Raw genomic sequence first — 22,411 nt, forward strand, 5'->3', positions numbered from 1 at the left:
CTTGATAACTGTGGCAGTTGTCATGTCCAGTCAAGGGATATGAATACTCATCATTGATGTTGAGGAAGTGTATGTTGCGGTCAGAGGAGGGGAGAGGTCCTTTGAAGTCGATGCTCAAGTGTTCAAAGGGGTGGGTGGCCCTTATTAGCTGCACTTTGTCTTGTCAATAGAAGTGCGGTTTGCACTCTGCGCAGACCTGGCAGTTTATGCTCCATAGTTCTGATCTCCACGGATGGAGTAAAGCAGAATACGGGCTTTGAAAAAGAAGAAGAACCTGGTGACTCCAGGGTGGCAGAGATCATTGTGGAGGGCTTGCAATTGGTCTATTTTTGCACTGGCACACATCCAATAGGATAGGGCATCTGGGGGATCATTGAGTTTCCCGGGCCGATATAAGGTATCAAAATTGTATGTGGAAAGTTCAATTCTCCACCTCAGTATCTTGTTGTTTTTGATTTTACCTCGCTGCTGATTGTTGAACTTGAACGCATCTGCACATTGGTCAGTCAGCAAGGTAAATTATTTACTGGTTAGGTAGTGTCTCCAGTGCCCTATCACCTCCTTCTTGACTGAGGAGTGTTGAATTTCGGGGCCCTGGATGGTGTGGGAGAAGAAGGCGGGCCTCAGGTGCCAGGGAAAAGGAGATAGTTTTAATGAGGGGAGTGAGCCTTGTCCGCATAATTGGGGATCCACTGGGCATAGTATTGAATTCAAGAGTAGGGAGGTTATGATGAAATTGTACAAGACATTGGTGAGGCCAAATTTGGAGTACTGTGTACAGTTTTGGTCACCAAATTATAGGAAAGATATAAACAAAATAGAGAGAGTGCAGAGAAGGTTCATGAGAATGTTGACAGGATTTCAGGGTCTGAGTTACAGGGAAAGGTTGTGCAGATTGGGGCTTTTTTCTCTGGAGCGTAGAAGATTGAGAGGGGATTTGATAGAGGTGTTTAAGATTTTAAAAGGGACAGACAGAGTAAATGTGGATAGGCTTTTTCAATTAAGAAAGGGGGAGATTCAAACTAGAGGACATGGTTTAAGATTGAAGGGGGAAAATTATAAGGGGAACATGAGGGGAAATTTCTTTACGCAGAGGGTGGTGGGGATGTGGAATGAGCTTCCGGCAGATGTGGTCGAGGCGGGATCATTGGTTACATTTAAGGAAAGACTGGATCGTTACATGGATAGGAGAGGACTAGAGGGGTATGAACCGGGTGCTGGTCAGTGGGACTAGGAGGGTGGGGATTTGTTACGGCATGGACTAGTAGGGCCAAACTGGCCTGTTCTGTGCTGTAAGTGGTTATATGGTTATATGGTTAGTAGGAAAAGAGGCCCAGGTACTTTTTCAGGGCATTGAGGCTGTGGGGAAGGGGGCATGTGACCGGGGTCAGGGTCAATGACTCCACTCTTCACGACACAACCAAGGTGGGTTGTGTGAAATACACATTTAGCCTTATTGTATGTGAGGTGAAGGGGTTTAGCAGTCTGGAGGAATTTTTAGAGGTTGGCATCGTGATCCTGCAGGTCTTGGCTGCAAATGGTGATCATTTCCAGATATGGGAATGTGGCCTGCATCTCATACTTGTCTACCATTCAATCCATCTCCTGCTGGAAGACCGAGACCCCATTGGGGATGCCGAAGGGTACCCTCAGAAAATGGTAGAGGCGGCCATCCACCTCAAAAGCAGTATATTGGTGGTCCTCTGGGTGGATAGGGAGCTAGTAGTATGCTGACTTTAAATCAATGGTGGAGAATACCCGATATTGAGTGATTTGTTTTACCATATCAGATATGCGGGGAAGAGCGTATATGTCCAACTGCATAAATCTGTTAATGGTCTGACTCTAGTCAATGATCATGTTGTTTTTCTCCCCATTCTTCACCATCACCACTTGGGCCCTCCAGGGGCTGGTGCTGGCTTCAACAATCACCTTGTTGTGTAGCCACTGGACTCCGACCTAATAAAGGCTCTGTCCCCGGCACTGTACTGCCCACTTTTGGTGGCAACGGGTTTACAGTCAGAGGTGAAGTTGGTGAACAATGGTGGAGGGGTGATCTTGAAAATTAAGAGTCCGCAGGTCATGCACTATGGGAAATCTCCGGGTCACTGGCTGGAAACAGTGGGGTAGGGGCCAGGGGATTCTTGCTGGTGGAGCGCAGTGGGCGATTTAAGAACTGCTGGTTACAGATGATGAGAGGGGATGGGGCCCATTGTACTCACACTTTTAAGGTGACATTGGAAGTCCAGCCTGCGTAGCACAGAGCTGTGGCATCACCTGGAGTTTAAAGTCTTTGTAGTCTGTGCCTCGCACAGTTAGGATAACTACACAATAGCCATGGACATCAGCTGTATAGGACTTTGAGGCCAAGGAGACTTTGTGACTCACTAGCCTAACTGCGAGGGAGTAGTGCTGTACCATGTCTGGGTGGATGAAGCTCTCTGTACTCCCACTATTGAACAGGCAGCTCGTCTCATGACCGTTTGCCTGGAGGTCCACATCATCAAACTGGTGAAGACTACCATGATCCAGTGTGATGGAAGCCATTGTTTGGTCGCAAGATGGTGGCATCCAAGATGGCGGCCCCCATGGCTCACACGTGGTGCTGCTTGGTTGGGGTGACTTGGACTTGCACACTTTTGTGTAATGGCCTTTCTTCCCGTATTTGAAGTAGACCGTGTCTTTCTCCAGGCAGCAATTCCTTGGGTGCTTGCTCAGGCCACAGAAGTAGCACTTTGGGTGCTCATGGAGTACAGCAGTTGTGGTTGGATTGCAGGCGGGATGTGGCAATAGCGGTGTTAGGTGCTCGTGGAGTACAGCAGCTATGGTCGGATCGCTGGCCGTGCGTGATAGCAGTGGCACGTCCCAAGATGGCACTATCCAGGTAACTACGAGGTGGCCACATTGTTAGCTGAGTAGGGTTGCACATTCTGGAGGACCACTTCTAACATGGCTGCCAGTTCGATCGCCCTCCGCAAGTTGAGCTCACCTTGCTCCAACAGTCTCTGACGGGTGTAGTTGGAGCTGATGCCTGCGACATACGCGTCTCTAATCAGGTCCTCCGTGTTCTACACAGATGTCATGGCCTTGCAGTCATAGGCCTATCCGAGAGTTTGTAGGGCCTAGAAGTATTCAGCGCTTGATTCCCAGGTCTCTGTTTTCGGGTGGCCAGGAACTGTCTCGCATAGACTTTGTTTACCTTCCTCAGGTACTGGCCTTTCAGAATGTCCATCGCCTTCAGGTACGATGTGGCATCCCTGATCCTTGAGGATACCAGGGGCCCGACCCAGGAGAGTAGTACCTGCAGTTTGTCGTTCTCTAATCAAACGATGGCAGATGATGCTTGCAGGAACGCTTCAAAGCAACGCAGCCAGAGTTTGAAGTTGGTGGAGGTTTCAGGTGATTGAGGGTCAATTTCCAACTTCTCTGGCTTCAGGATCTGCTCCATTGTCAAAATTTATTATGAATAAAATTGATGCACTGTAGCAGCCCACGGCCCACTCCATGGGCCCACACAGCAAACAGTCGTCAAACACGACTCTGGCAGACAGCACGCGGGATGAGACCCTCGCTCCCATAGGCCGCAGGAAGAGTGGTCGAACAGGCCAATCGCAGGCAGCTGATCACCAGGAGTCCAATTCAGGCCTGCGCATCTGGGACAACCAATCAGCAGCCAGCCTTGATCAAGCCATGGCCAGGTAGTGACACGACCAGCTGCCTATAAAAGGCAGAGCTGCAGCCCAATAATGTCAGTGTCAATTACACTCCCTTGGTGTGCGAGTCCTCCTTCTACCTCAAGCTATAACCTGAGATATAACCATAGCGACTCCGCTACAACACCATCAATAACTTCAAAATATTGGAAGTTATGTAAAACTGATAGGCTTTTATTCACAATAGAATGGAATCACATCCATGCTGGTGGACTGTCCTGAATTGGGGAGGGGGATGTGGAGCAGTCACCTTTATTCAGGAGTCTGTGGGAGGAGCCATGGGTACAGTCAGCTAATGAGTGTGCCCAGACAGTTAAATATACAAACAATGGTTTACCACATTGACACCCATTTGAAGTTCTTAAACCTCTCCACTGCTGACCCCTCGATGAGGACTGATTCATGTTCTCCTGGTGTCTTCCTCCTATGAAGTCCACAATCAGTTCCTTAGTTTTGCTAATGTTGAGTGCAAGCTTGTTATTGATAAACCACTCCACTAGTCGATCTATCTTCCTCCTGTACACTTCTTAATTGCCGTCTGTGATTCTGCTGTGATGTCGTCAGCAAATTTGTAATGGGATTTGATTTGTGCCTGGTCACATATTCATGGGTGTAGAGTGAGTAAAACAATCTTGAGGTGTTCATTGTCAGTGAGGAGGCATTGTTTCTGATTTGTACTGACTGTGGTCTTCTGATCAGGAAGTCAGGATCCAGTTGCAGAGCGTGTGACAGAGGGACAGATTTTGGTCTTTTTGACCAGTACTGAAGGTAGATTGTGTTGAAAGCTGAGGTGTCGTCAATGAAGAGTAGCCTGATATATGTGTTGCTGTTGTCTAGGTGATCCAGAGCCAATTGGAGAGCCAGTGATATTGCATCTGATGTTTTCCCATCTCTCTCTCTCCCACCCTCCCTCCCCTTCTCTCTCCAACTGTTCTCCGACCTATTTGACATATCGAGGTGTTTCCAGTATCTTCTATTTTTATTAACAGAACCCTTGCTGCATTTTGGTTTGAAGCCTGATTCTGGGGATGGGTGAGAACCAGAGTCTATGCCATTGAATTTGATGCCAAAACCTCACCTCATTGAAGTGTTCTTGCATGTCGTTGGCAGCCTTGTACTTCTGTGGTTAGTTTCCTTCATACCTATCTTGCAAGCATATATTACATATTTTATTATTATTGGTCGTCCTTCAGTTGAAAATACACTTTGTTTTGCAGTTCATCTGTGGACACGAAGGTGATTTTGCAGTCCCAGTCTGGAAGCGCAGTCTAGCACAATCTGGGCTCTGGAAGTCCATTGTTGTAATAACTGTGGCTGCTGCTTTGTGATGCCAGTTTTTGGCTGCTTGTCTTTAAAACTGGTGAAGGCTTCATAGCACAGGGCTCACTGTCAGCAGCTGCAGCTTCTAGTTCTCTTGGCTGGATGTCACAGTAGTGTAGGGTTTCCTTTATAGCATCTTTATAGCACTTGCATTGATGACCTTGAGGTCTCTTTCCGGTCTTCAGAGCACCTGGAGAGCTCTACAGTGATCGTCCATTTTGATGACATGTCCCACCCACCGCATCTGGGCCCTGATAATCAGGGGCTCAATGTTGGTGGACTTCGTGTGACCCAAGATCTCCAGGTTGGAGACTCAATCTGGCCAACGGATGGCAAGGATGGAAGGAATGGCCTGCATGTGGAATTTCTCCAGGTGTTTGATGTGACGTCAGTACATAGTCCAGGTCTCACATCCATATAGGAGAGAAGGGATGACTACAGCTGTGTGGAGATGCGGATGTTGTGTTGATTGAGCACTCTGGTATGCAGCCTCCCCAGAGCCTGGCTGGCCTTGCTGATCCTGGAGTCAGTATCTTTGTCCAAAGACCCACCACCACTCGAGATGATGCTCCCCAAGTAGTTGAAGCTGTTACCTTTGTCAAATGGGTCTCGTCAACAGTGATTTTTGGCACAGACTGATGAAGTACTTTAGTCTTGTTCAGGTTGATGGTCAGGTCAAAGAGCGTACCAGTGTCTGAGGATTGGTTCAGCATTAACTGAAGATCACTACCTTTGTGCAAGCACACCAATAACAAAACATATAATTGATGAGAAATGGGTTCAATAGTTTCTGGATGTACAGAGCCATTGTCATACCCACGCTCCTGTTCAGCTCCAAATCATGGGTCCTCTACCGGCATCACCTACAGCTCCTAGAACGCTTCCATCTGCGCTGTCTCCACTCCATCCTCAACATTCATTGGAATGACTTCATCACCAACATCGAAGTACTCGAGCTGGCAGAATCCGCAAGCATCGAATCCACGCTGCTGAAGATCCAACTGCGCTGGGTGGGTCACGTCTCCAGAATGGAGGACCATCGCCTTTCCAAGATCGTGTTCTATAGCGAGCTCTCCACTGGCCACCGAGACAGAGGTGCACCAAAGAAGAGGTACAAGGACTGCCTAAAGAAATCTCTTGGTGCCTGCCACATTGACCACCGCCAGTGGGCTGATCTTGCCTCCAACCATGCATCTTGGCGCCTCACAGTTCGGCGGGCTGCAACCTCCTTTGAAGAAGACCGCAGAACCCACCTCACTGACAAAAGACAAAGGAGGAAAAACCCGACACCCAACCCCAACCCACCAATTTTCCCTTGCAACCGCTGCAACCGTGCCTGCCTGTCCCGCATCGGACTTGTCAGTCACCAACGAGCCTGCAGCTGACGTGGACATTTACCCCCTCCAGAAATCTTCGTCCGCGAAGCCAAGCCAAAGAAAAAGAAGAAAGAACACCTGTCCTTCTTAAGGTGATGATCACCATTAGTCTTACTGCTATTTTGTCAGTTAAATCAGAACCAGTTATTTTAAAATGGGACTTGCCTGTGGTAAGACAACGTGGGTTCTCTACTTCTAATGCGTTTCAGTGCAGAGGTTGTAGTGATAACATTAGCAGTTATTCTAACAATCCAGGGTGCAAATACTGCCACAGCAGAGTTAATAATCCGTACTTTAAAGAAACACTGGATTTTTGTAACGATTCATTTATAATGCTCCTAATCTCTTCTATACATGGTCCAAACGTGCCAAAGTGGTGAGGTGTAAAACTACACCACTAAATTAATGAAAAAATATACAGGACAGATGCTGGAAATCTGAAGTGAGGGCAGAACCAGGATGAAAGCAGGTCAGACAGCGTTTGTGGAAAGAGGAAGCATCAATGTTTCAGCAGGTCTGCGACTCGTAACCGGGAAAAGAAGTTGGGTTTGAGTTGGCAGAGTCTGGAATGTAGAGGCGAAGTGAACCTGCTGGCAGAACTTCGCATCCGTGGAGGTCCCGACCTGAGGCAGAGGATTGATCGTCCATTCCCTACCCCACAGACGCTGCCTGACCTCCTCCGGAATTTTGTTTTTGCCTCTGGTTTTCAATCGGCCTCAGCGAAATTGCCCCAACTGAAATTATCTGCATCGTGGATTAACCACGGCCAAGTCAACTCTGCTGCCAATTTGCTCAATAAATAATTTTCAGGTCAGAGAAAAGATTTAAATAGCAGGGGCTGGCTTTGAATGAAAAATAAATGGAGGACAGAGGTGGAGGAGAGAAGGGGTCGACCCTTCTCCGGCGGCTCGTTTCTCCCCCCCACCCCGCTCCTCCCGTTCACTCAACGCGCCTTTCCTGGCACAGGTTTGCCGAGTCCTGATTGGCGCTGGGAGCCGCCAGATGAGTGGCGTGAGGAGGGCTGAGCCCCGGCGAGAGCGGAGCGGGGAGTGAGGGAGCTGCGCTCCTGGTCCCCAAGCGGCTCCGGGCAACACCGATCGTTGCACCCAGAGCACCCCCCACCCACCGGGCCTGTTGTCCGCATGGGAAGTTATTTCAAGGCTGAGTTTACAACCTTAAAACCCGTTTCCACGGTAACTCGAGGAAACGCCGGGATGAAAGACCCCGCGCACGGCGCGTTTGAGGTGTTTGCATTTAATGTGAGGAAGATCCATTCTTGAGAGGTTTCGCCCTTCTTTCTGGCTGCAAGGGCCCTTCCTCTCAACTCATTTGAGGTTTCAGTGTTGCTGGGTGGGGGCGCCGGGGAGGAGGAGAGGGAGAAGGAGGAAAAGGGATCGGCGGAGAGATAGGGGGTAGAATGAATGAGCAGAGAAAATGGAGGATGAGAGGGGAACGTGACGGAAAGCAGAGGAGATGGGGAAGTTAGAGAGAGGGAAGAAGTTAAAGGGGAGAGGAAGATGAGCGGTGTGTGGGAGGAAGGAAGGAGGGAGGGATGGAGGGGAGAGGAAGATGAGCAGGGTGGGGGTGGGAGAGAGAGCGGGAGGGTGGGCTGGCCAGGGAGAGAGAGAGAGAGCGGGAGGGTGGGCTGGCCAGAGAGAGAGAGCGGAGGGTGGGCTGGCCAGAGAGAGAGAGCGGGAGGGTGGGCTGGCCAGAGAGAGAGAGCGGGAGGGTGGGCTGGCCAGGGAGAGAGAGAGAGAGAGCGGGAAGGTGGGCTGGCCAGGGAGAGAGAGAGAGAGCGGGAAGATAGGCTGGCCAGGGAGAGAGAGAACGGGAGAGTGGGCTGGCCAGGGAGAGAGAGAGCGGGCTGGCCAGGGAGAGAGAGAGCGGGCTGGCCAGGGAGAGAGAGAGAGCGGGAGGGTGGGCTGGCCAGGGAGAGAGAGAACGGGAGAGTGGGCTGGCCAGGGAGAGAGAGAAAGAGAGAGAGAGAGAAAGAGAGAGAGAGAGAGCGGGAGGGTGGGCTGGCCAGGGAGAGAAAGAGCAGGAGGGTGGGCTGGCCAGGGAGAGAGAGAGCTGGAGGGTGGGCTGGCCAGAAGGAGGAGCGGAGCTGGGACCATCTGGTGAGCGAGCGCCGTGAAGTGACGTTGCCTGGATTATCAAGCAGAAACTCAATCACATGTTGCTCGCTTCCCCTGTGCCCTGGTCCTGTCATCTTCTCCCCCCCCCCCCCCCCCCCCTCCCCCTCCCCCTCCCCCTCCCCCTCTCTCTGTAGAGCGGGTCGGCCGAGAGGGAGCTGAACACTCGATTCCTGGGCGCTACTTCTTGCCGACCAGCTTCCTTCCCCCCCCCCCACCCCACCCCGCGAGGTGAGTGAGACCCTCCTGCAGGAAAGGTCCGCGCGAGTTCAGCCGCCGAATTGTGCGAGAGGGAAACCAACCCAAGAGTGTGTGAGTGTGTTTGTTAACGGTTGATCCCCAAGAAGGCGGCTGGGTCGGAGTAATGCGAGCCCCAGCGCGCAACCGGGGGCGCGACCAGCCCGCGAACGCGGCGGCGGCCGGTGTCAGCAAGTGCGCGCCGGACGGGTCGCGCTTCCACTTCGACGCCGAAACGCCAAGCCGGGCTTTCGGGGGGTTGTTTTTTCAATCAAGTCTACTCTGCATTGCTTGCAGACGGTGCTTCCGCGATATCTCTTTGTTGTGTCTCCGGCCCGAGGTAAGGAAGCGCTTGGCACCTTGTTTGAATTCCGGCTGCTCGCTTCTCCCAGCCCTGTTCTAACGCCAGCCTTTTCACTTGATGTCGTGCTTTGCTCTTGCCGACCTGGTTCCAGTGGAGTGAATCCGTGATGTTTCGCTGGATGGTCGGGGAGGGAGCAGAGCAAACTTTCGAGGGCGCCGCTGGACCTGACAGTTCTCGTCCCCCAAGAACAAGGCAGCATTGGCAGGCGAACTTTAGGAATGTCGGTGAAACATTCTGTGCCAGGGTTGGCTTGAGGCATTGTTTTTATTGTGGTTGCACAGCCACGGTTCACATATATATATATAAAAAAGGTGTCTGGGTGTCGATGCAAACGTGCCTGATCCATGAATCAAAAGGTTGGAATGGTCGAGCTGCAGAAAAAGAACTATCCAGTTTAATTTCTGGAAACTGGTTGAATGGTTAAGGTAATTAACCAGGTCACTTTCTCTTTTATTTATAGTTGGTTGAGTTTGGCTCCCACTAAATATTTCATTGAATTTCCTCATTATATATAAGTTTTTAATCTGTTAATCTGTTAATCCTTTGAATCAATATTCTGTCACAAACTGGGATGATAAATATTTTTATTTTTTTGAAATATATTGCTTGAAGCCTTCTCTGGTTTCTCAGTTCTGATCAATAGTGTCCTGGAGGATTTTTTTTTTCTCTTTCATGTTCCTGATTATAAGAATAATTGGAAATCGGATTGAGAGCTGCAGAACTCTGCATTGTGCAGAGATTTCCCCATCTGAAGCATTTTGGATATGGATTGTCCAGGCAAGTGATACCATGCAGGCTTCATACCAAGTTGTCATGACTTTTGGGGAAATTACTCGGATTTATTAGCAGGAAAACCAAGACAGAATTGCAATGTTCCGTTGATTTCCTGAAGGTCGGGTTGTATTAGGACAGGTCTGGTTGAATTTTTGGAAGCGGTCACCAGTTTTATGGATTGTGAAGTGTTTGTCAGTGCCATTTGTATGGAGTTTCATAAAGTGTTTGATAAATCTCCACTTCAAAAAATAATTAGCAAAAATTAAAAGTGTGTGTCATTGGAAGTAGCTTTGAGACAAGGTGCAGTATTTGTTTGGGCTTGGTAATTTCTTGGGCAAACCTTCTGGACTGAGGAATGATATGCATCCATTCCAAACAGACCCATGGATTCTGCCCCAGGTGGGGTGGGGGGGGGTGTCTTAGGCAGTTTGGTGGGGCTTCTATGTGCACCTCCTTCTGTGGACCTCCGGACTTCCAACGTCATCTAAAATATACCTTTTCCATTTCAAATGATGACAGGGAAGGGATTCTCATGTCAGTGAGGATGTTACAATCTTTTTCAAGGAGGGTTTCTATCTGGTAACACATTGTCATCACATCTTGGAGATAACTGCAGTGAAGGGTGAAATAACAGGAGATACTCAGCAGGTCAGCCAGCGTGTGTGGAGATAGAAACACAGTAAATGGTTCAGATCAATGAGCCTTCATCGGAATGTTAACTGTTTTTCTTCCAACTCATTCTACCTGGCCTGCTGAGTATTTCCAGCATTTTCTGTTTTTATTTCAGATTTCCAGCACCTGATGATTAATGGGTGTTGACACATAATCTCGAGGGAACAGAACAGGGAGAATCGATATTTCATCGTGTACATCAATGTTTAAGAATACAGCCTTGCTTATCCAAGCTCCCAGGGAATGGAAAGTTGCAGAAAAGCAGATTAAGTTAGAGGGAGAACCACAGGCAGACTGTCTTAAAAATGTGAAATGATGATTTTAGCAACTTTGCATCCAATGTTAAAAATGAGAATATCAATAGTTTCTCTGGAGAGTGGATTTGGGTGTAAAAGTCATTGAAAGTAGGTGGATGGATGGCAAACTAATGAATAAAATCTTGAAAGGAAAATTCAAAAGGTGTTCAGTTTTTCCAGTCGTCTGGTCGGATTCTGCTGGGATCAATGTGGGGCTCCATATCCCAGGTATGAGGGCTTGAAGCACGTGCAGCAGGTTTACTGAGCAATAACGTTCGGGCCTACAATTAAAGCTTCCACAAATGTGAGCTTGTATTTCCCTGAGTCAAGAATATTGCGAGGTGAACTGAATTAAGGTGCTGGAAATCATGAGAGATGGTAAACACAGGGAAACCATTTCTTTTTTGGTGGCTGAATTCAAAATGGGAGGGCATAATTGTCAAGGCAAAATCACAATCTTAAAAGAACTCATTTAGGAGTGAAATTGAAAGTTTTTTCATCGCAGGCAGTCATTGGGGATTCTTATCTCTTCTCCCATGCTGTGGGTTCTGAGGTGTCTGATGGGACCAATATGGGGTGCAGAGACTAACAGAGATGTATTGGAGGTTCACAATGTTCCCTCAATGTGAGCAGTTGTGGGCCAGAGGTACCCATGGGAGATCATAATGTTGCACTCTTTTATGGAAGGTTTGCGAACATCTTTGATTCTTGTCCTCTACCCATCCCTTTTGCAATCATTCAGCTTGGAATAGAAGCTGAACACAACTTACTGGAAAAATTCAATGGATCGAGCAGCATCAATGGGAGAAAGAGTGGTTAGTGATTCAAGCTGAAGCCCTTCATCAAGGCTGGGGATGTGCAGAAGAGAAGCCAGTGTGCTGCTAAGGTGGTTGAGAAGGGCAAGGCTACTGGTCCCCACCTTGACAACATTTTACAGGACAAATGAGTGTCCTGTTGGCTACTACAGAGGATCATCAAAGCAGCTGAGAAGATCACTGGGTTTCCTTTCCTCTATTGACGACATTCACTGGGAGAGTTGCTTAAATAATTATTCAGGACCCTTTCCATCCAGCGCACAGTATCTTTGACCCACTGCTATCAAGAATGAGGTAGAGGAGCAGCAAAATCAGGACTGTCAGGCTGGGAAATAGCTTCTTGCCGCAGGCTGTGAGATTGATGAACAGTATCCAGTAACTGAATAAGTTATTTCAAGATACGTTTCTATATTTACTTTATATGAAAGATATTTTATTGATATCTTTCCTGTAGTTAGGTGACCAAAATTGCACACAGTTCTTCAAATTTGGCTTCATCAATGTCTTAAACAATTTTACCATAATGTCCCAACTCCTATACTCAGTACTTTGATTTATGAAGGCCATTTATAACTCTTGTTACAGAGTCCAGAGGACCCCAAAAACCAGCAGCAATAGATATGAACCACAACACGGGGTTACTTAAACAAAAGGAGTTTTTAATTATAACTGAACAAGAAAACAGAATTTAACTTATTACTTAACCTACCTAACTACTTAATTTCCCCTCTAATACTAAGTGCAGGTGTGTGTAATGTATATTTAAGATTGGAAAAGTTCTTTGGATCACAGTCCAATCTCACTGGTTGCAGGCAATTCTTGTACTGTGCATAGAAGTTAGCATTAACAAAGTTCACCAATCTTTGGTGCTTAACAGGCAAATGATTACCTCTCAGGAGGGTACTTGCTGGTTTTCAGAGAGAGATTCCTTTTCTAGGACATCCGCAACTGATTCCTTCTCAATCAGTCTTGCTGACAAAACTTGCCCCCTTCAGGGTTCTCCAGATGATCCTCTTTCTTTCAGGTCACCTGTCAGATCGCCAGTGTTCTCCTTTGACCAGGCAGCCTTCCAAAGTTTGCCAGCTTTGTCCTTCTGGAAATAATTTCTGTGACTCCATTCTCTGTTTCACACCTTCTCTCTGAGAGCAAAACAGTTCTCAGTTCTCTGCCTGCAAAGATCACATGCTCTCCCAGGCAAGCTGCTGTCCATACTTTGTTGCCTCCTGCAAAAAGCATTCTGCAAAAGTCCTGCAAATATTCTGTTTTAAAATGTGTGTGTGCAAGCTGCTCTAACAATTCCTCCCAAACCACCTCTAAATACTCTGTCACACCTTGTTCACCTGACACTGACAGCTCAGAGAAATCTCTAATGCTGCTCCCGCCCTGCAAACCCCAGCAGAGATCAATTTTTCAAGTCAAAAAATACCCTGTTGGAGGAATACATCGGGTTGAGCAGTGTCAGTGGTGGGGGGGAAGGAGGAAGGATGGTTGGCGTTTCAAGCCGAGACCTCTCGCTGAGACCACCGGTGGACCATGTGAAGGTGAAACATGACAGGCAGAGGATTGGCAGATGCCATATAAAGGCAGGGAAAAGTAAGAAAAGCCACGGGGTTGGGTGGAGGAAGGTGAGTCACACAGGGGAATGGGGTGATGAGAGACAAAGGCTGCCAGTGTTTGGAGAGAATTGGAATTTAAAGAAAGATCAGATGGAACTGAAGGGGCGGAGAGGGGGGAAAAGAGGAGGAGACTCCATTGGGTAGATGGAGATGGGACCTAAGTTCCAGGGTGAGGGTGGGGGTTGGTGGAAAAGGGCTCAAAACATTGACCATCCTTTCCTCTCCCACCAATGCCACTCGACCCGCTGGGTTCCTCTAGCAGAGTGTGTTTGGCTTCAGATTCCAGCATCTGCAGTCTCCTGTGTGTCTCAAGTTTTCAGGCTATCCAGTGAAATGGAGGTAAAGTTGGCTGTAGAACTAATGTGATGTGATTGACTGGAAGGACACAGCTAGTGACAGAGTGGCAAGCCTTCTCTCTCCTCCCCATCTTCCTCACACTCACCTTCTTTCTATCCCCCCTCACCCCATTCTCCAGTTACTCAATTTCATCCCCTCCCATGTCTTCTCTACCTGTCCACCATCCACACACCCATTTCCCTCCTCTCCCCGTTCCTTTACGTGGATCCACTTATCCCACTCCATCAGCCGCTGTCTCCGCCTTCACCCTCACTCCTCCACTCGGTTTGCCCTTATTGTTTCTCTGATGCTTTAACCTATCGTTGCCCTGCTTTTATGTCTTCCAACTCCACCCTCCTGATCTCTTCTGCCCCCCCCTTTCCATCTGTCCATCATCCTTCATCCCTCCTCTGACCACCGACCACCCAGGGCCAGTGGAATGAACTGCCAGAGGTAGATGTTTCAAAGACAGGCACATGGAGAGTTTTAAAGGGGTGAGTGTTAAATGGATGCAATGGGACCAACTTGGCGGGTGCTCATGTTGGTCTGTGGAGCCTGTTTACGTGCTGTTGAATGCTATGACTGTCTCCTCCTCCTCTCCCTTTTAATACTTTCTCAGTTCTGGGGCAGCACGGTGTGTCCCACAGATACTGATTGACCCCTTGAGTTCCTCCCATTACTTGGAGTATTGCATTTGGTTGCGGTTACAGGAAGGATGGAGATGCTCTTAGAGAGAGCGTAGAGGAGATTTGCCTGGATTGGAGAACATGATTTATGAAGCAAAGGTGACTTTGGAGCAACAAAAGATGAGAGGTGACTTAATGGATGTGTATAAGATTACGAGGGGATTAAACAAGAAAATCTGCTGACACTGTGATTGCAGGCTCAGGCCTGAAATGTTGGTTATGCATCTTTGAGGCCTCAGACCCAAAACAATGGTTAGGTATCTTTGCTACATAAAGAATGTTGCAAGACCTGCTGATTTTCTCCAGCACTTCTGTGTGTTACGATGATGAGGGGCCCAGACGGAGGGCAACAAAAGCAAATGCCCTAGGGCATTCTGTAGAAGGTTCGTGGAGGAAAGTTTAGGAGAGATGCCAGAGGTAACTTTTTTTTAAACACAGAGTGGTGGGTGCCTGGAATGCATTGCCGTGGGTGGTAGTGGAGGCTGGTAAATACTTAAATGGGCACAAGGAATGTAAGAATAATAGAGGGTTTTGAGATAGGGAAGGATTAGAGTAGGTTTAAAGAAGTCAGCACAACATCATGGGCTGAAGAACCTGTACTGTGGTGCGATGTTCTGTGTTCTAGTAGCTGCAGCCTCTCCAGTCTCCTCTTTTACCTTACCAGCAACATCATTGTCACATGCTGAGCCTTTCTTGCCATTAAATTAGTGTGATGAGATTTGAATGGATTTTAAATTTGTACCAAATATTCCTTTCCAGTCCTATCAACTGCTATCAGATGATGCTGTTTCTTGAGTGGATTCATCTTCCTCTGCTAGGCATTTTCAAATACTGTTTGTCGAACATCACACCAGGCTGTCCAAGACGGTCATTTTATCTTCTGGTGACAATATGCACCTTTCAGTGGGCTCAGTTACTTCCTTCCCCCAATGTGTGTATATAGTGTGTGCACTTGTGTATGTGTATATCTGTCCGTGCACACATGTATGAGCATGTGTGTGTGCTGCTGTGTGCAGTGCACAGACGGTATGGGTTTTCTCCGGGGGCTCCGTTTCCTCCCATGTTCCAACTGGGGCAGATTGATTAGCTGTTCTAAAATTGCCCCCAGTGTGTGAGTGAATGGGAAGAATTGAAGGAAATGTGGGGAGAATAGAAGGGGGTCAATGGGTCACCATGGACTTGATGAGTCTATTCCCAAGCTGTACAACTTTGTGATTCTAATCTTGAAATATAGATGCTGTCAAATGAATTAATATTAATGCAGCTGGTTCATACAGAGTTAACTTTGTCAAACAATGTTTAGTTGATGTGAAAGTGTTTGAGATTCAAGGTTTGAGGTTGGATAGCTTGTTTCAGTTGCAATGATACTTGCAATGTCACTAAGTTATGTGTTACTGCTTGGATATGTTCATCTGGACTGAGATTAATGCATACTGCATTCGCCTATCAGTGGGAGACTGCTTGTTCCTGCTTTCTCATGTGTGAAACTGTTTTTGTCTATTCTGGCATGTAGAATTGCCATTGATTACTTTGCAAAATATAATAAATCCCGTCAGCCTTCAACACCTTCGACCCCTTCCAATATTCTCCAGCACCTCTCCTTACAATCTAGCCTCGCCAAGGCTCCCTTTCAATCCTGCCTTTGCCAGTGGAAGCAGTGTAACCCCTCTCCCAGCTTCTAACACTCACCTTGAAAGCACTGAAGCTGCCTGCTGTTTAATCTGACAGTTTCATTCACAGGGTTGGTTCAGTTTGTACAACTCGTGATGGGAGGAGACAGGATACCGTGAACAGCTGACTAGAATTCCTTTCCAATATTAAGTGGCAATAGACCTCCACTTTCTCCAGTGTTATTCTGTCCTTTTTAAAAAAAAATTAGAGATAGCGTACAGCACGGTAACAGGGCTTTCTGGCCTATGAGCTTGCACTGCCAAAATGCACCCATTAACCTACAAACCTCATAGGTTTTTGGAGGATGAGAGGAAACCGGTGCATCCGGAGGAAGCCCACACAAGTCAGGGGGAGAACATACAAACTCCTTACAGACAGCGCCAGATTGAACCTGGGTCACTGGTGTGCTATACGGTTGTGCTAACCGTGCCACCGTAAATCCTATCAGGACGTGTCATTTTCAACATTCAAACAATGTCAGGACCACCGATGCCTCTTCCTTGCATTCACAAAGAGTAACACAGGGTCCAGCTCATCAGATTTCCATGGTGATAGGAGTAAAGACTGTGATCCTTCTCCACAGAGTCCGCACTGAGCAACGATACGTCACTCAGCTTGGTAGACTAACAGTTTCAGGTAGCCCTTCACCAAGTCGATAATCTTACAGCGACAGTCAGCACTTGCACTCCTAAGGACAAGGTGCATAGCAGAATTCTGAAGCTCCAATGTATTTGAGATTTCCCCCTGGTTACGTAATAGTAACTCAAGAAGCCCAATTTTGTGTAATGCTCCCTGCCATCTGTACCGCACTGGTTGGGTCCCTAAATGACTTCACGGGTTCCTCATTTCTAACTTCTCAAAAAACATTAAAATAACCAAAGGATAACAGCTTCTATTTTAAAGCATCGCGACAGAAACACTGCATTAATGAGTCAAGAAATAGAGATAGCATTTAAATCTTATTACTGTAAATTTGTATTGCCAGGTATGGAGAGATGGACAGAAATCAATGGCTTTGCATATTGTTCGAGTCCCGTGCCCCCTCCATAACGACCTTCAATCCTTTCACATCCCTACTCTAATTCTGAGCGAGGTTCCCGTGTTGAGCTGCAGGAAGCTCCGGCTACGAAAGGGAAACTGAGTGTCTACCCTCTGCGAAGGCTCGCTGGTCACTGAAGCCCAGTCCCCGAATTTGCTCTGAATCTTGACTTTTGTCTGCCGTGGGCTAGAGACTCTAGTCCCACTGAAACAAACCCACAAAGTATTGAGAACACTGGGTAGGCCAGACAGCATTTGTGGAGAGAGGATCAGTCAACACTTCAGATCCAGACCCTTTGTCACAACTCCATGCTATTCAGACTGGCCATCAGCTGACAACCAGATGACTGGGTGAGGCTTTTCTTGGTATTGAACCCATTGAGCAGCACCACTAATTGTTTAAAAAAAGACACTGCCTGGATTCCCATTGACTTTGCCTTTTATTGGTTACACTTGGGGGTTCTTCGGGACTGGAGAACTTAACCTGCTCCTAAATCTCATGCGACCCAGACAACTTATGAGTAAAACAGTGGTCTTGTAGTCTAGGATGAGTCACGAACAGACTTGGAAAATCAGAACAAAGATGACCGTGTACACAAAATGTTTACTCCTGCAGGCAAGGGAGAGGAAGGTGACACCAGAGAGTTGAGGCATTAAGGTACAGAGCTGGGAGACAAGCCCTTTAGCCATTGAGTCCATGTCAATCAACCAGTGCCTATTTACATTGATCCTTTAACCTCTCACCTCCACTCTTTTTTTAAATTTTTTTTATTTTTCAAACTATGAACCATATTAACCAAAATACACACAAACATTTCCCTCTTGAATATACACAGTGTAATTTTCTCCCCTTTTCCCCCCCCTCCCTTCCCTCCCTCCTTCCTTCCCCCTCCCGACCCACTAAACGTTCAACATATACAATACAATAAACCCATTAAACAATGTCATCACACAATGAAAATAAATAAGAAAATTGTATCATCTACTTTTACATACTGGGTCAGTTCATTTTGTCTTCTTCTCATTTTGTCATTTTAGGAGGTGGAGGTCCGCGGTAGGCCCTCTCTGTTATATTCCATGTATGGTTCCCAAATTTGTTCGAATACTGTGACTTTATTTTCTAAATTATATGTTATTTTTTTCCAATGGAATACATTTATTCGTTTCCATGTACCATTGCTGTACTCTCAGGCTCTCTTCTGATTTCCAGGTTGACATTATAAATTTTTTTGCTACAGCTAAGGCTATCATAATAAATCTTTTTTGTGCTCCATCCAAATCGAGTCCAAGTTCTTTACTTCTTATATTACTTAGAAGAAAGATCTCTGGATTTTTTGGCATGTTGCTTTTTGTAATTTTATTTAATACCTGATTTAAATCTTCCCAAAACTTTTCCACTTTCTCACATGCCCAAATTGCATGTACTGTTGTTCCCATTTCCTTCTTACAGCAAAAACATCTATCAAATACTGTTGGGTCCCATTTATTTAACTTTTGGGACGTGGTGTATAGCCTGTGTAACCAATTATATTGTATCATGTGTATCCTCGTGTTTATTGATTTTCTCATAGTTCTGGAGCACAGCTTTTCCAATGTTTCATTCTTTATCTTTATGTTTAGATCTTGTTCCACTTTTCTTTGGGTTTACAGCATATTTCATCATTCTCTTTCTCTTGCAGCTCGATGTACATGTTTGTTATAAATCTTTTAATTGTCATTGTGTCTGTAATCACATATTCAAAGCTGCTTCATTCTGGTAGCCTCAGCCTGCTTCCCATTTGTCCTTTAAGTAGGTTTTCAGTTGGTGGTATGCAAACATTGTACCGTGAGTTATACCATATTGGTACTTCATTTGTTCAAAAGATAATAAATAATTTCCCAAAAAACAAATTTCTATTCTTTTGATCCCTTTTCTCTCCCATTCTCTAAAGGAAAGGTTATCTTTTGTGAAAGGGATTAGTTGATTTTGGTCAATAATAATTTTGGTAGTTGGTAATTTTTTTTTTCCTTTCTACGTGAATCTTCTTCCAAATGTTGAGCAGATGGTGCAGTACTAGTGAACTTCTATGTTGCACCAGTTTTTCATCCCACTTATAAAGTATATATTCTGGTACCTTCTCCCCTATTTTATCTAGCTTTAACCTGGTCCAATCTGGTTTTTCCCTTGTTTGATAAAAATCTGATAGATAACTTAATTGTGCTGCTCTATAATAATTCTTAAATTTTGGTAGCTGTAAGCCCCCTTGTTTGTACCATTCTGTTAATTTATCTAGCACTATCCTCAGTTTCCCCCCTTTCCATAAGAATTTCCTTATTATTTTCTTTAGCTCATTGAAGAATTTCTCTGTTAAGGGAATTGGTAACGATTGAAATAGGTATTGTATCCTTGGGAAGATATTCATTTTACTGCAATTTACCCTTCCTCTCAGTGATAGTGGTAAATCTTTCCAATGTTCTAAGTCATCTTGTAATTTCTTCATTAATGGCTGATAATTTAATTTGTATAGATGGCCTCGATTATTATCTAGTCTAATACCTAGGTATCGGATTGCTTGTGTTTGCCATTTAGATGGTGATTCTTTCTTAAACTTTGTGAAATCCGCATTATTCATTGGCATCGCTTCACTTTTATTTGCGTTGATCTTGTACCCCGATATTTCTCCATATTCCTTCAATTTCTTATGTAATTCTTTTATTGATAATTCTGGATCTGTTAAGTATACTATGATGTCATCTGCAAATAGACTGATTTTATATTCCTTCTCTTTTATTTTTATCCCTTTTATTTTATTTTCTGTTCTTATCAGTTCTGCCAAGGGTTCTGTAGGTAAAGCAAACACTGAGGGAGATAGTGGACATCCCTGCCTAGTTGACCTGCTTAATTTAAATTGTTTCGATATATATCCATTTACTGTCACCTTCACCAATGGTCCCTTATATAATGCTTTAATCCAATTAATATATTTCTCTGGTAGGTTGAACCTCTATAGTACTTTGAATAAGTAATTCCATTCTACCCTGTCAAAGGCTTTCTCTGCGTCTAAATTAACCACCACTGTTGGCGTCTTATTTCCTTATATTCCATGGATTAAGTTAATGAACTTACAGATATTGTCCATTGTTCGTCTTTTCTTAATAAATCCAGTTTGATCTAGTTTTACTATTTTTGGTACACAGTCGGCCAATCTGTTTGCTAATAGTTTTGCTATTATCTTATAATCTGAGTTAAGTAGAGATATTGGTCGATACGATGATGGTGTTAGTGGATCTTTCCCTGTCTTTGGTATTACTGTAGTTATTGCTGTTTTACATTAATTTGGCATGTTTTGTGTTTCTTCAGTCTGGTTCATTACTTCCAGGAGAGGAGGAATTAATAAGTCTTTAAATGCTTTATAGAATTCTATTGGGAGTCCGTCCTCTCCAGGCGTTTTATTGTTCGGTAGCTATTTTAATATATCCTGTATTTCCTCTATTTCAAATGGTTTTATCAATTTGTTTTGCTCCTCTTCTTGCAATTTCGGTAGTTCAATTTTAGCTAGAAACTCATCTATTTTGTCTTCTTTCCCTTCACTCTCAGTTTGGTATAATTGCTCGTAGAATTCCTTGAAGTTTTCATTGATCTCTGTTGGGTTATATGTAGTTTGTTTGTCCTTTTTCCTTGATGCCAATACCGTTCTTTTAGCTTGTTCTGTTTTAAGCTGCCAAGCTATTTTGTGCATATTTTCTCCTAGCTCATAATACTTCTGCTTTGTCTTCATTATGTTCTTCTCCACCTTATACATTTGTAGTGTTTCATATTTTATTTTTTTGTCCACCAATTCTCTTCTTTTTGTTGTATCTTCCCTTGTTGGTAGTTCTTTTTCTGTACTTACTATTTTCCTTTCCAGCTGTTCTATTTTCCGATTGTAGCCCTTCTTCATCTTAGTTACTTAACTTATTATCTGCTCTCTGATGAAAGCTTTCATTGCATCCCATAATATAAATTTATCTTTCACTGGTTCCGTATTTATTTCAAAGTACATTTTAATTTGGCGCTCATTAAATTCTCTAAAGTCCTGTCTTTTAAGTAGCATGGAGTTTAATCTCCATCTATACGTTCTTGGTGGGATGTCCTCTAGCTCTATTGCTAATAACAGGGGTGCGTGATCAGATAACAATCTAGCTTTATATTCCATTTTCCTAACTCTCCCTTGGATATGGGCTGACAAGAAGAACAGGTCAATTCTTGAGTATGTTTTATGTCTACTCGAATAATATGAGTATTCCTTCTCCTTTGGATGTTGTCTCCTCCATATATCCAAAAGTTGCATTTACTGCATTGATTTAACCATAAATTTGGCTACTTTGTTCTTTCTGCTAGTCTTTTGACCAGTTTTATCCATCTTTGAATTCAAATTAAGGTTAAAGTCCCCTCCTATTGCGTATCTACAAAAAAAAATATCTTGCATAAACTTTTGATCCTCTTCATTAGGTGCATATATATTGACCAAATTCCAGAATTCTGAATATATCTGACACTTTATCATTACATATCTCCCTGCTGGATCTATTATTTCCTCCTCTATTTTGATTGGTACATTTTTATTGATTAATATAGCTACACCTCTGGCTTTTGAGTTATTTGATGCTGCCGCTACGTGCCCTACCCAGTCTCTCCTTAATTTCTTGTGTTCCACTTCAGTTAGATGTGATTCCTGCACGAATGCTATATCTATTTTTTCTTTTTTCACTAAATTTAATAGTCTCTTCCTTTAGATTTGGTTATGTATTCCGTTAATATTTACAGTCATATAGTTCAACATGGCTATCTCAAACTTTGTTTACATCACATTTCCGCTTCACCACCACCTTTCCCCTTTTCCCCATTTCCATTTCTCAGTTTTCTTTTTTTGAACGCACTGTATGACAACACTTCTAAAACATAAAATATTTCAACCATTCCCACATCTAAAATTCCCTTAACCCCAAGTGTGACCCCCCCTCTCTGAGTTGCCCCTTGTCCCTTGCCGGGCAACCACAACTCCCCTCTCCATTTGGACTGCGAACCCGTTCGTAAGTGTCAACTGATTTCACAGTGACTGTTATTCTCTCCCACCCAACCTCCTCCAGAAAAGACTTTTATCTTCACATTACAACAAACTCCCCCTCTTTTCTTCTCTTTTCCTTTTTTATCATTTATTTATTTATTATTAATTTTTTTAAGCCCTTCTCTTTTTTCCCCCTTCTCCCTTACTTCCCTTTTCTTCCTTCCTTTAATTCTTACTTATACATTATTTTTACTTCTTTATATGTAGTTAGTCATCATTCTTTGTTCTTGTTACATCTCTTCATCTCTCTTTCTATCTTGCAGGCGTTCTGCAAATTC

At 44.9% G+C, this 22,411-nt stretch overlaps 1 protein-coding gene across 11 annotated transcripts in view; it reads left to right on the forward strand.

Moving 5' to 3' along the window:
- elovl5 (ELOVL fatty acid elongase 5) overlaps positions 1-22,411 on the forward strand; it is a 134,782-nt gene that overhangs the window by 2,616 nt on the left and 109,755 nt on the right. Inside the window, exons 1-2 of one of the 11 annotated variants that reach the window (XM_069886005.1) lie at positions 8,798-8,853; positions 9,076-9,118. The exons of 2 other annotated variants lie outside the window; for them this stretch is intronic. Coding sequence is in view for 5 of the 9 variants with exons in the window: in XM_069885995.1 (XP_069742096.1) it covers positions 8,906-9,118 (213 nt within the window). In the remaining 4 variants the exon portion in view is untranslated. Of the gene's footprint in view, positions 1-7,451; positions 7,654-8,408; positions 8,527-8,625; positions 8,854-8,890; positions 9,119-9,491; positions 9,568-11,076; positions 11,113-14,112; positions 14,146-22,411 lie in introns of those variants that run through there. 8 more of the 11 variants (XM_069886010.1, XM_069886008.1, XM_069886001.1 and 5 more) reach the window with 8 other exon arrangements.

The sequence above is a fragment of the Narcine bancroftii genome, chromosome 6 (genome assembly GCF_036971445.1).
Source record: "Narcine bancroftii isolate sNarBan1 chromosome 6, sNarBan1.hap1, whole genome shotgun sequence".
NCBI lineage: Eukaryota > Metazoa > Chordata > Chondrichthyes > Torpediniformes > Narcinidae > Narcine > Narcine bancroftii.